The 13,136-nt window shown below is 38.1% G+C and overlaps 1 protein-coding gene across 3 annotated transcripts in view; it reads right to left on the reverse strand.

Moving 5' to 3' along the window:
* The window catches only part of dab2ip (DAB2 interacting protein), a 199,028-nt gene extending 186,763 nt beyond the window's left edge, over positions 1–12,265 (reverse strand). For 2 of the 3 annotated variants that reach the window (XM_015384535.1, XM_015384532.1), the window contains exon 1: positions 12,040–12,265. In XM_015384535.1, the coding sequence (XP_015240021.1) occupies positions 12,040–12,076 (37 nt within the window). In that variant the 5' untranslated portion in view covers positions 12,077–12,265. The remainder of the gene's footprint in view (positions 1–12,039) is intronic. The other variant, XM_015384531.1, reaches the window with a different exon arrangement.
* Between the last annotated feature and the right edge of the window lie 871 nt (positions 12,266–13,136).

Below are 13,136 nucleotides of genomic sequence, written 5' to 3' on the forward strand. Positions count from 1 at the left end.
AATTATTTGTTCCATTCTTTGAATCCTCTTTTCTCATCAGCTATCTTCCTTTTTTCCCTTTGGAACCCATGGCCTGAGACACACCTGCAGCTTTGTTTGCCTGGCACCGCGCTTTACTGGTTTTCAAGTTATGACCACTGATCTCTATGGCTATGACGCAAATTATTTCTTAAATGTATTTATTATACAAATGTTTACAGCATCGGAAAACATAATACATTTTTCTTTGACCTCCTGCACACCATATTAGAACATACATTTTTGAAAAAGCTCCAGCGGGCTGCAAGGGGGACGCTAAAGAGTCGGAGTCACAGGTTGCCAACCCCTTTGCAACATATGTCCAACTTTAACCAGACCCAGAGCAAGGTTTCAAAGTTGTAGAAGACCTCATCTCAAAAGACACCTATCCATCGGTTTTACAGTTACATAACTGTTGTCTATAAAAAGCCCATATTAAAAAAGCCCTGTAAAGACTGGTGTTGGTCCTGCAAAAAATCACCAACAGGTCAGAATTCGGTAAATGTATAGCTGTGGAGTTGGAGTTGAACACACTATTATACACCTGCTCCCTCAAACACACATCTGTCATCTACACAGAGGAGAAAACACAGTGAAGACCATATTATTTGACTTCCTCTATCCAGTTGATAACATTCACTCTGGTTTCCTACGACAGATGCATTAGAAGACACAGCTGGAGGTCTCAACCATCACCTGAATACAAAATAGTACCTGACAAATAACCAGAGGAACAGGCCAAGAAAGATCAGATTTTCAGTAGCACAGGATAACTACAGGGGATTTTACTCTCACCATTCTCACTCGTAACACCTCAGCCGCTCAGTACAAGACAGATATGTGCGGATGACTCAGCAGTTATCAGGTGTATCAGAGATTGTTCAGAAGCTGAGTACACAAAGCTGGTGTACTGCTTTGCAATGGTTCCAAAATAACAAAGGAGGCAGTTATATGCTGGTTTTAATGTACCTGTTTGGGTCCAATGTCTGTATCTGGCTGCGGTGCTGCTGGCAGTCTGCAATTTGGGTCTTAGCATGCTATTTCAGGTGTTTTCTCTCCCAGTGATTGAACTTGTTTGTTGAGTTGCCGTTTCACACATGAAACGTGTCTGAGAAAACTTTGCAAAATACTTTTGTTTGCACCTTGTCATTTAGGGAGAAGCCAAACCAGTTCCATGTAATGAGTGTTTTTTTTTTTTTTTAGCCATGGCTCTCCATGCAGCTACTGCTATATACATAAACAAGGTGGCAGGTAAGACAGTGTGTCACTACTGATTATTCGCGATGATTGGTTGGTCAGGTTTACTAGGTGATACATGAAGAGGGTTGGTCGATCAGCTTAGATCTGCAGTTTCTAGAATGTGACCACAATAATCTATACATCTCCTCACTGGCAGACCGTTGTGCGTCTTGTGTTAATCCTACCTATATCTAATGTATGTATGTATGTATGTATGTATGTATGTATGTATGGATGGATGGATGGATGGATGGATGGATGGATGGATGGATGGATGGATGGATGGAAGGAAGGACATTGTCAAACTGTACATATGAACATATATTTTTCTTGACCTCTGATTATTTCCTGTGAGAAAGACAGATATTTTCAGCCAGGAGAGGACACAAGTAAAGGAAGTACAGGAAGAGAGCATCTTTAGGAAAAGAAGTCAAAAAGTTCATAGAAGTTTGAATTGTACACACCTTAATCAGAGTTTGAAAGTTGAGGTCACAAACAGCATCATAGTATTGTGATTACTATTACTACTTCTGACCATTAATATGAGAATAAATGTTTGAGGAAATATGACACAAGTGGGAGAAGTGAGAGGAAACAAATAATTCCCCTTTAGATCACCATATAAATAAGATGAAAAGATGCACAGAATGTACATCCATATCGCGGTTTGAATCCATGTGCAAACCCAAAACATTCCTACCTGCTCTTCTACCATTGTGTAAAAGCATCTTGCAAACACACTGTGGACTTCCTTCTCCTGAAGCATTCCTCTTTAACCCATAAACCTAAGATAGCTTGCTTCCTTGTGAATTTTAACCCACTTTCAAAGTATACAGTGAGAGCAGAACTACAATAAATGGCTGACACCAAAGCTCAGTTGATACATGAACTATAGAAGCATGCATGTACAGAGGAAACGAGGATGTCACAAAGATTGGCATTTAGGACAACCAACAGATAAGATGATCTGCCTGGAACCCAAAGCCAAGAGAGGATTGTCTATTATAAATGTATATTTATAAAAAAAAAAAAACTGTAACATGTTTTCACATTTAAAACATTTAGAGTACTGGTGGGACTCGATTACAAATTTAAATCAAGTTAATTACACAGTTTGTAATTCATTAATAGCAATTAATCACATTTTAAGCTAAAACCAGACATCAAAAGAATTAACCATCCTTTTGAGACAAAAATCTTAATTCTCCTCAGTTAGTTAAAAAACAGTTGCAATGGCACAACACATATATTTATTGTTTTTAATTAAACTATTTTGGTTATTAAAAGGGAGGGGATAATTGTGTACATGTCTATGCAGACTTGTTATCCAAGTCTGCATAGAATCCTATGTTTGTCTGCCTTATTATTTCATTTTAAGTCTGTTTGAATGTTTAATCCACAAGTAGTAGGCCAGTTTAAGGAGCCTTTTTACCAAAACCATTTATTTTTTTTTTCATCCTTGTAAGTTAAACTTTTTATTTTTACTTGTGTCTGGTCGTCTAATGGTTGAAAAAGTAGTGGACTTGAAATTTCCCACAATGCACATTGAAATTAATTAACAGAGCTCACTATAAAGTCCGATAAATGATCTCCGCTCTGGTGATTGAGGGTTTTAGGAGTAAGGATGGACGTTCAGACCTTGCATCATTGGGTGACAAGCTTGCCGACAGAGCAGTCATTTTAGGTCAGACCAAGCTGCAGTCATAGAGAATACACGTCGTCAACTGAACCACTGTTTAGATAGTTTGAAGTGTGATATTGGATATTCAAGCTCCGCAAAGTTAGTGGCACAGAGCTCCCGGGCGATCCGATTCAGGAGCTCAGACTTCGGCCAGCCGCTCTCTGTTGCTCCTTCTTCTCCACCGTAGTGATTCACTTAGGGGCCGTCATTAAATTTCTGAACCAAACACTATATTGAGAAACAATACATTCCTTGTCTTGTGGCCATAACTGAAGCAAATCAAGCAACTAGATTACATAAATGTGGCAAGTACATTTTAATTCAGTTTTAATGCATTTTCCTATTATCTAAGTTTTTATTTAATTCAGAATTACTTTTTTTCTTCAATAGATTTCAGACTACACTGACTACAAATCGGTCTGAAATGATTCTACTGGATGCCAAAGATTTAAATATATATATATATATATTTTTTTTTATTTAGATTTAAGTTTCTTCATATGTTTTTGGGCTTGTTTTTTTAAGTTTTAAAGTCAACATTTAGCTTCTATACCTACCAAGTCAAAAGGTAACTGAAAATATAAAAAGTCTTAAAAAGAAATACGCCTTGTTCATCAAAGGGCTCTAAAACCATCATCGTCAGTGTTTGTCAAAGATAACGCTTGCACTCAACAGCCAGATGTTCCAACCTTGACTTAGATGAAGAGTGGATACTCTTTATCTGCATTCACCAACAGCTTTGCTATTATTCAACTCTGCAAACTTTACCTTATGACTGAGAAAATAAATTACTGGGTATAATTAGCATTTTATCCCTCTATCATTAACTGTGACAGCAACACAATGATAAGACTCAGTTTAAGGCTGGTTTAGAGCACATACAGTGTATCTGGTATTGACTTTTTATGAAAAAGCAAAAACAGACTTAAATCAATACTCTAAGTTTGGTGGAGATACTTGTCTAACATATTATTTGGACATTTATTTTGAATGCCCACTGTGATGAGTCAATAATAGTTGGAGCTCTTAAGGATAAAAAAGTTAGGTTTAGGCTTTAAAATATATATTTCTGGTCTTGTTTTCAAAGTATTTCAAAATTCTGAGAAAATCTGAAGGTTAATATTAACTTCCCATCACAAGAAATATGCGTACCTACGGTGTGACTCCTACAGAGTATGGATTTTAGCCTCCTCGTTCACCTGAATCAGAAACATCAAGGGAGCATTGAAACATTATTTTAGGTAAATAAAATGTTGGGGAGGATTTTCTCATTCCTTCCGATTTCATGTATCTAGTGAAATCACAAAAACAGTTGACTTTAAGGGGTGTTGAGCTTTCATTAGGATTTTTTATTTTTTTTTAAGAAACAAGTTATAATTACCGGTACCATTTACTTCAGAAAAGTAAACAAGTTAGTAATTAAGTTACCGCTAATTCAAAGTTACTAGGAAAAGTAATTAAGCATATACTTTTCAAAATCTAAAATCTCAATGAATAAGAATATCATTATCTAAACTTTCAATACAATTGAACGTTTAGATAGTTATTTGCCCTTGTATAAGAATAAATTATCGGGAGATTTTTTTTTTTTTTTTTAAGTTCAGTACTCTATTTATGAACAGGTTACATAACCTGTGGATCCATCATCTAGAAGTAGTGTAAACTCTTAAATCTCTCAAATCTGCTTTTTACTTCCCAATTTATCCCACTTAATCTTACTATTTAATTGCAGGCAACTGATTTCATGGTATTCTCAAATTGCATGTTTTTTTACTTCATTAAAAAGGGTAATTTGCCATTTAAATCATAAATTTAAAGCCTTGTGATCCAGTTGAAACAAAGAACAGGTTATTTTTTTGTTTGTTGTTCCTTTTAAAAGTGAAGAAAAAACTTTTTTGTTCAACAATTTTAATTTGTGTGATGTTCATTGATTGGTGTGTGACTTACATGTTGATTTATGCTACTGGTAGAATCAATTAATCAAATAAATCATAATATACTATTTTCTTCTTAGTATAGGCAGCAATTATTCTTACAGCCAAGAACGTAATCTGGCATGATGGTTAGTAAAGGTAATTTTGCATGATTTTCTAGAATGTGTTTACAAGTATTAATACTAAATTAAAGAAACCTGCAGAAAACGCACCAGATAGATGTAGTTTTTAAATATTCTTATTGGATTGAATATGACACCAGTTTTCATAAAAAACTACACTAAGTATTTGTATTAAAGTTAATTTTCCTAAAGTCAGCTGTTATGTTAATAATCTGGTCGTTCTGCCAGTGTATGTGAAACATTAGAAATATATAACAGAAGTCTATTTCACTCCAATTACATTAATATAAACTGCATACATGGTTGATATTTACCTTATAAGTCTCATTGCCAGATTCTTCAATTTTAGCAACATTGTGCTCACGCTCTATGTCCTACACTTAATGTTTCTTTCTTTTAATTCATTCTTTTTTCAGAACATTTTCTCTGATTTGCATGTCTTTTTAGAGAGAGTATTATTCTCATCTTCATTCAATAAGCAACAAAATTAGAAAGTGTATATTTAACAACCTCCATCCCCATCCACACAATTTCTGGATACCGTTTATTAGTATAACCACCAGTATGGAACTGGTTACCAAAGTTAATTCATATCTGTTTTAATGCATTCACAATCAGGTTGTCTTTGGAATTAGGCATCCTATTTATATGCTCAGTATGATATTCAGACAGTACTATCTGGAAGGATGCAATTTTAGAAGGATCCTTGATCACTTATCAAAAGTAGTCTAAAGACTGCGCTTCAAATTTATCACAGTACATGGTCAGATCAATACTTGTATTTCCTTGTTTTCAGCAAATTTCAGGCTGTACTGGTAATTGGTAAATGCAGATTGGCTTTTTAATTAAGGGTTTTAGGAAGGAGAAGGGAGATTTCTGCAACATGTTTCGCACAGGGAGGCTGTGAGCAAATGCCGATCATGAAGAGGAATATTTACGCCTGTCTTTATAACTTCATTGACTCTCACCTTATTTAACCCATATATCATTGTTATCACATCATGCGTGTAAACACATAAACAATACATCAATATAAATAACCCGCACTTTCCACACTCTGTCACATTGAGCTGTGCTTTTGTTGCAGTCTGTTGCGCTCATATGAAAAGGTGATGGGAATCAACCTAAATACATATGCAGGTAATGATTTCCCTCAAGGGCTGAAAACATGGCGATGTGTAGCAGGCAGTGTGTCGAAAACACACTGATGTGACAGTCAGTAGTGAAAAATACTGGCAGCTACATCATTAAATCTGTTCCAGGGATCCTTCAGTTTCGGGAAGAATGATGGTCTTGGTGGCAAAGAATCTAAAGACAAACTTTACATTTGTTTTTCTCGGTGAGACAGAAATCTATTTTTTTCTTTTAGTCCACCTAAGTTCTGCAGTAAAGTTAATAATACGTTAGTTCAGATAAAGGTTATATGCATTTTTGTTACACACTTTTTATCTTTTTTTTTCAATTTATTTCATATGCAATTTACCAGCACACAGTCAAAACTATGTACTAAGTATAGAATATATTTTCAATAAAACAATTTTTGTTTGGCACCTTTCTAACCACCTTTGTTGTGACACTCCTGGATAAAATCTATTCTGAACTTTCTCTTTTCAGGCTAATGCTACGTTACGCCCGTACGTACGCTGCTGAATCAGCAGAAGCAGCTAGTTTACATGCAAAGTCTATGGTTGACGAGCATCAAGGCGACACCCAAGTTGAAGCTTAACTTTTGCCATCGACGCACTACATCTACCAATCAGAAAAGCTGATCTGGGAGCTGGCAGGGAGCCATACCTAACTTCACTGAAACAGTTTATTAAAGCCTAAATTAAATTAAAATGTTTTAACCTGCCAGCAAAATATGTTTGCTTTTAATATTCCGGTGTCTGCAGTTTGAAATACGTATGTGAAAAATTCCTTCCAGCCACAGCAAACAGTAGCGGAAAAACCCCCAAGAGGTGATAAGGCCAGAGACTCCCACTGAAAGGGACTCCCAGTGACAGAGCAATGCCGATGAACAGGGGGTTTGCGCTGGTCCGACAGCAAAATAATAATTGAAAAGGCAGGGTCGTAATCTTGATGAAATGATAGCACAGATGAAGTTTTCAGGTGGACTTTGCCACTTAACATATATTAAGAGTACTTGTACCCACATAGAAAATATAGCAAAGCCGCTCTTTGCCATTGAACACAGGAGCAGCAGAAGCATAGACACACTGGAAGCACCTCAGGAGTGTCAAAGATGCACTTGAGACGTGTAGGACCTTAATGGATACAAGCATCAAAAATGAAGCAGCAGAAGCTGTTTTACTGCTTCCAGCACATGCGTAGCATTATAGTCAACAAAGTCCAACTGTGTAAAATAAATGTCATGATCTTGGCACTAATGAATGGTCCAGTTACTAATTTCATTCACCTGTTTATATCCTCCCAGTTCTCATTACCGTTCATTTAATCCACTTGCTGCAGCCTCTATTTAATCAGCCTTCAGTCCAGTCATCAGTGCCAGATTTTTCGAGCCTACCTCTGAGCCTGCCTGTCCCCATTCTGATCTGTTTGCCTGACCTATGTTAACCAAACCTGGAACTGTTTCCCAGCTCTGTTCTGGATTTCCCTTCAGTACCTCTTCAGACCTCTGATCTCCTGGCTCTGATATATGAGCTTGTCTTTGACATCGGTTTTGGCTTAACCTTCCGGATTATCCTGCAGATATTCTTGCCTTAAGCTGGGTATACACTGTGCGATTTTTTGCCCTTTTCGGGCCGACTTTCCAGTCGGGCAATAATTTTTCAGTCAGCCCAACATTCAGCCTGATCGTGCCTTGTCCATCGTGTAGTTTATAGGGGGTAACGAGAGGCAATCAGCCACACACGACCACCTCCTGATCAGGAATCATGAGGTCGGGAGAAAATCAAACATTTTTGATTTTCAGTCGGACGTCGTGGCAAATCCCTCAGTGGGTATGCGCAAACAAAGACTCTTCTCCTTCTTCCTCTCAGATAAAAACACAGAAGCATGGCAGGGGTGCGAGTGAAATGGTGTTCTTTCTGTAAAACTGACAGACTGTAGCAGCCACGTCTTTAACCAAATACGTCATCACCTTTTCTTTTTAGAGCTTTCACCACACAACATTGCATAAATTGCCAAGGCAGAGCGTTGCACTGTAGTGAGCTTCATATTCCTCTTTTACAGGTTTGGGTTCCGGATAGACAAGTCCAACATGGTTTTTAGACGTACAGTGTGAGCAGGTAGATCGCATCAGAGCATCGGGCTGCACAGGAAATTGTGGAAATATACATCCTGAGCCATGAACTCACACTGTACGACGAAACCCCAGTTTTGTCGTACAGTTTTAGATGTAGCTGCGTGTAACAATTGAAAAAATCACACAGTGTATGCCTGGCTTTAGATGCCGCCGCAGTTGACTGCAGGTCCATTTCTAACAAACCTTTTTTAAGAAATCTGTTGGTCCACCTCGAACCCTGGGTCTAATTGTTCTGAGCTTGACACTGGTTGATCAAGAATATTAGTGAACTATCAACACCCAGGAATAGAACAGACAGGCCAAGGATCAAGTTGTAGAGCAGAGCAGAAATTTTCAACAAGCATACAAATTTCAATCTTCAGTGTTTGGAGCCATTGTCCACATTTGGATTGCTATCTTTTTCAGCACACCTGAATCAAATATATAAATGTAAAGTCCATCGTGTACTAAAGAAGTCAATCAGCCTGTTTTCTAGGGCTCCAGCCCAAAAAGCAGCTAAAAACTGCACTAATCCTGAGAAATATGAAATTCTAGTTAACTAATAAACACTAAACTGATAAGATACAATCTAATCAGATGAAAACAAAACAAGACCTGCCCCCACCCATCCTCACGACCTTCCGCAGAAGCACCATAGAGAGCGTTCTGACCAGCTNCAAAAAAGTACTCCAGAGTGTTGTTCAGCATGGGGGTGAGTAGAAAATGAAGGCTAATCATGTTTTGGGTGTACTATTCCTTTAACCAAACCTGGAACTGTTTCCCAGCTCTGTTCTGGATTTCCCTTCGGTACCTCTTCAGACCTCTGATCTCCTGGCTCTGATAACTGAGCTTGTCTTTGACATCGGTTTTGGCTTAACCTTCTGGATTATCTTGCAGATATTCCTGCCTTAAGCCGGGTATACACTGTGCGATTTTCTGCCCTTTTCGGGCCGACTTTCCAGTCATGCAATAATTTTTCGGTCAGCCCAACTTTCAGCCTGATCGTGCCTTGTGCATCGTGTAGTTTATAGGGGGTAACGAGAGGCGATCAGCCTCTCACGATCACCTCCTGATCAGGAATCATGAGGTCGGGAGAAAATCAATCATGTTTGATTTTCAGTCGGACGTCGTGGGCAAATCGCTCAGTGGGCATGCGCAAACAAGGAGTCTTCTCCTTCTTCCTCTCAGATAAAAACACAGAAGCATGGCAGGGGTGTGAGTGAAATGGTGTTCTTTCTGTAAAACTGACAGACTGTAGCAGCCACGTCTTTAACCAAATACGTCATCACCTTTTCTTTTTAGAGCTTTCACCACACAACATTGCATAAATTGCCAAGGCAGAGCGTTGCACTGTAGTGAGCTTCATATTCCTCTTTTACAGGTTTGGGTTCCGGATAGACAAGTCCAACATGGTTTTTAGACGTACAGTGTGAGCAGGTAGATCGCATCAGAGCATCGGGCTGCACAGGAAATTGTGGAAATATACATCCTGAGCAATGAACTCACACTGTACGACGAAACCCCAGTTTTGTCGTACAGTTTTAGATGTAGCTGCGTGTAACAATTGAAAAAATCACACAGTGTATGCCTGGCTTTAGATGCCGCCGCAGTTGACTTCAAGTCCATTTCTAACAAACCTTTTTTAAGAAATCTGTTGGTCCACCTCGAACCCTGGGTCTAATTGTTCTGAGCTTGACACTGGTTGATCAAGAATATTAGTGAACTATCAACACCCAGGAATAGAACAGACAGGCCAAGGATCAAGTTGTAGAGCAGAGCAGAAATTTTCAACAAGCATACAAATTTCAATCTTCAGTGTTTGGAGCCATTGTCCACATTTGGATTGCTATCTTTTTCAGCACACCTGAATCAAATATATAAATGTAAAGTCCATCGTGTACTAAAGAAGTCAATCAGCCTGTTTTCTAGGGCTCCAGCCCAAAAAGCAGCTAAAAACTGCACTAATCCTGAGAAATATGAAATTCTAGTTAACTAATAAACACTAAACTGATAAGATACAATCTAATCAGATGAAAACAAAACAAGACCTGCCCCCACCCATCCTCACGACCTTCCGCAGAAGCACCATAGAGAGCGTTCTGACCAGCTGTCTTACTGTGTGCTGTGGAGGCTGCGGCACCTCAGACTGGGAGAAAGCGAGAAGAGTGGTGAGAACACCAGAGGGGATATTCGGGCTCTCTCCATAAAACACATTTCGTCTCAGTGCTGCGTGTCCCGAGCCCGTAACATTACAATGACCCCTCACAGCTCAACCATGGACTGTTCTCTCTGCTGCCCTCTGGGAAGAGGCTTGCAGCATTCAATGCAGGTCCAGCAGATTCTGAAACACTTTCTTCCCCACCACCATCAGACTGCTGAACAGTAGACAAAATCTCATGTCACAGACAGCATCACACTGACAACACTTTATATTTGCACCATATATTATTTTATGCTCTGAACTTCCATATGAATGCTTTTTTTGCACCATGTTTTTTCTCCCACACTGTTTACATTTGATTACCGCTGCATTTTATGGAATGGAAACATTCATTTACTGTCTGAAAAGCTGTACTTAATGAAATTTTGTTCTGTAAACACTCTGTGTATACAAATGTCAATAAAAATGGTCTAAGTTTAAGTCTAACTAAATCAATTAGACAAAGTAGAAGACTTTTGACTGAGACTTGAGATTTCCAATTCTAACTCTAGAGCCATACCTGCAATGAAATGGTTTAGATTAAAGTGCAATCATGTGTAGAATTTGCCCAGTCTAAATCCAAACTGAAATATGATTCAGAATCTGAAGAAAGACTCTAAATGCATGTTTATCGATGCTCTTCATTCAATTTGAAGGGTTGAGCCTTTTTCAAAAAGTAAAAGAGGCATAAATGTTCCTCTTTTTTAAAAGAGGCATACCCCAATTTGCATTAGTAATTACAGAACTTTTGACAGTATTCATCTGTAAAAATTTTTAAGTATGATTTTTCTTACATTTTCACTCAAAATAATCACTTTGTCAATTAAGACAATTCTTTAAAATAAATGTTATTAGTATCAAAATTAATGTTAAAATCGAAAGGATAAAATGTATGTTGTCTCGCAAGTTACAGCCTATTTGGCAATTAAGGGCTTTTGCAATGTTGGGTTTACTTCCCCTGGAACAAAAGCTAACCCACATCACACGGTATAATGTAGGTGAGAAATTCTACTAATTAACCTGCCTGTTTGTAAAATTTTCAGTCTTGTTTTTTTGTTGCAGTCTTCAGCTGATAGAGAAAAGCGACCAATATGCAACATCTCAGTCACTACCAATACCTTTTTTATGATCTCACCAATTATGGTGCTGTGAATTTACATTTCAGTGACAGTTCTATGATGGAGTCTTTCTAAACGAGGACACTCATAAATAAAGCTCTATGTTATAGCAGTGAACTGCAGCATTCAGTCAGATCGAGTTTACAAAAAAAAAAAAAATGAGCCTTGTTCTTATATCTAGGTCACAAGAATCAACTACTCCCTCGTCCATATGTAGTTTCACAGCTGGGCTTTAGGAGTGAGCCAGTTGTAGTAACAGCAGCTACTCCACCTTCAGCACTGCCATATGGAAGGAGGCACAACAACAACAACAAGCATTATCACCTCCTGTAGAACAACAAATGTGTGAAGAATAGGAAAAAAGCATATACAGATAAAAATGAAAAGGATAGGAAAAGAACACTTAAAAATAATATAACAGGATGCTTAAATATAGAAAATTAGGTATACATTGAATATCTCAAGATTAAGAAATTTGCTTACCTGAAGGGGAATAGAAAAAGGTGGTTTCTTGCTGCATCTTGAATCTGTGCTCCAGAGAGTGAGAGAACCAGCAAGCCGCGCTCCTTATGTGTTCTGGTGACTGTGTCTGTGTAGCAGCTCAGAGGGAGAGACAGCAGCATGCACGTCAACACCAGGGCCAGGAGGACAAGACAAGAAGGGAAGCGATCCTCCTGATTAACTAGAAAAGTGTCTGTAGCCACCTTACTCTCAGTTTCTCTCATTCTTGTTCTCGTTCCCTGTTTAGGGGGATGTGAAAGCCCTTGTAACTGCAGACAGATATTGTGTGATGTATACGCAGGCATGAGGATGGGAGGAGTGGAGAGAGCTAGAGGAGGTGCTGAAGGAAGGAAAGAAGCAATTACCTTTAGTGTAGGCATACTTACTCAGGCGTTGAGCCATCCCTCTTCCCTCCCCTCTCTCTAACCTTGCAGAGCTGAACACTGAACCAATTCAGAGCTTGAAAGCACTACATCATGTTAAGGTCTGTGCAAGACAGATCCAGTCTTCTGTGAATTTACAGAGCTGAATGGCACAATGTCAGCATGTCTACAAAAACACTTAGGAGAAACTCAGATTCAGTCAGCTGAGGCATCATAATTAAAGTTCACAGGTCTGTGGTGTGCATTATCTGACAATTCATATAAGGTACAGTTTTCCCACAACAGTAGAAAATGAATGTATAGGAAAAATGCATGTTATCCGGCACGCAGGATTAATTCAGTATTATCAGATGAAAAAAGGAGCACCAATGGATAAAAATCAGGAATTGGATAATTACTCTTTATTACTGAGAAAAATACAATGCTTAAAACATATTTATGTTTTTGCTTTTTTCTTCCCACTCTTATATGGTTCAGATTCTGCAACAAAAAGGCATCCAAACAAACTGGGTGAAACAGTTCATATAAATCATATTAGAATGGTAGGATTATATCAAAATGCTTCCCGCCATTTATCGATTATTATAAATGGCAAAAAGCCTTTTTACATGGAAAAAATTACTTATTTTTCTTCTTGGGCTTCATATGAGAAAAAAAATGGTTTTAACTGCATTTCTGCAATCGACATTTTGCAAA

This window comes from Cyprinodon variegatus, unplaced genomic scaffold (assembly GCF_000732505.1).
Source record: "Cyprinodon variegatus isolate N-32 unplaced genomic scaffold, C_variegatus-1.0 Scaffold315, whole genome shotgun sequence".
NCBI lineage: Eukaryota > Metazoa > Chordata > Actinopteri > Cyprinodontiformes > Cyprinodontidae > Cyprinodon > Cyprinodon variegatus.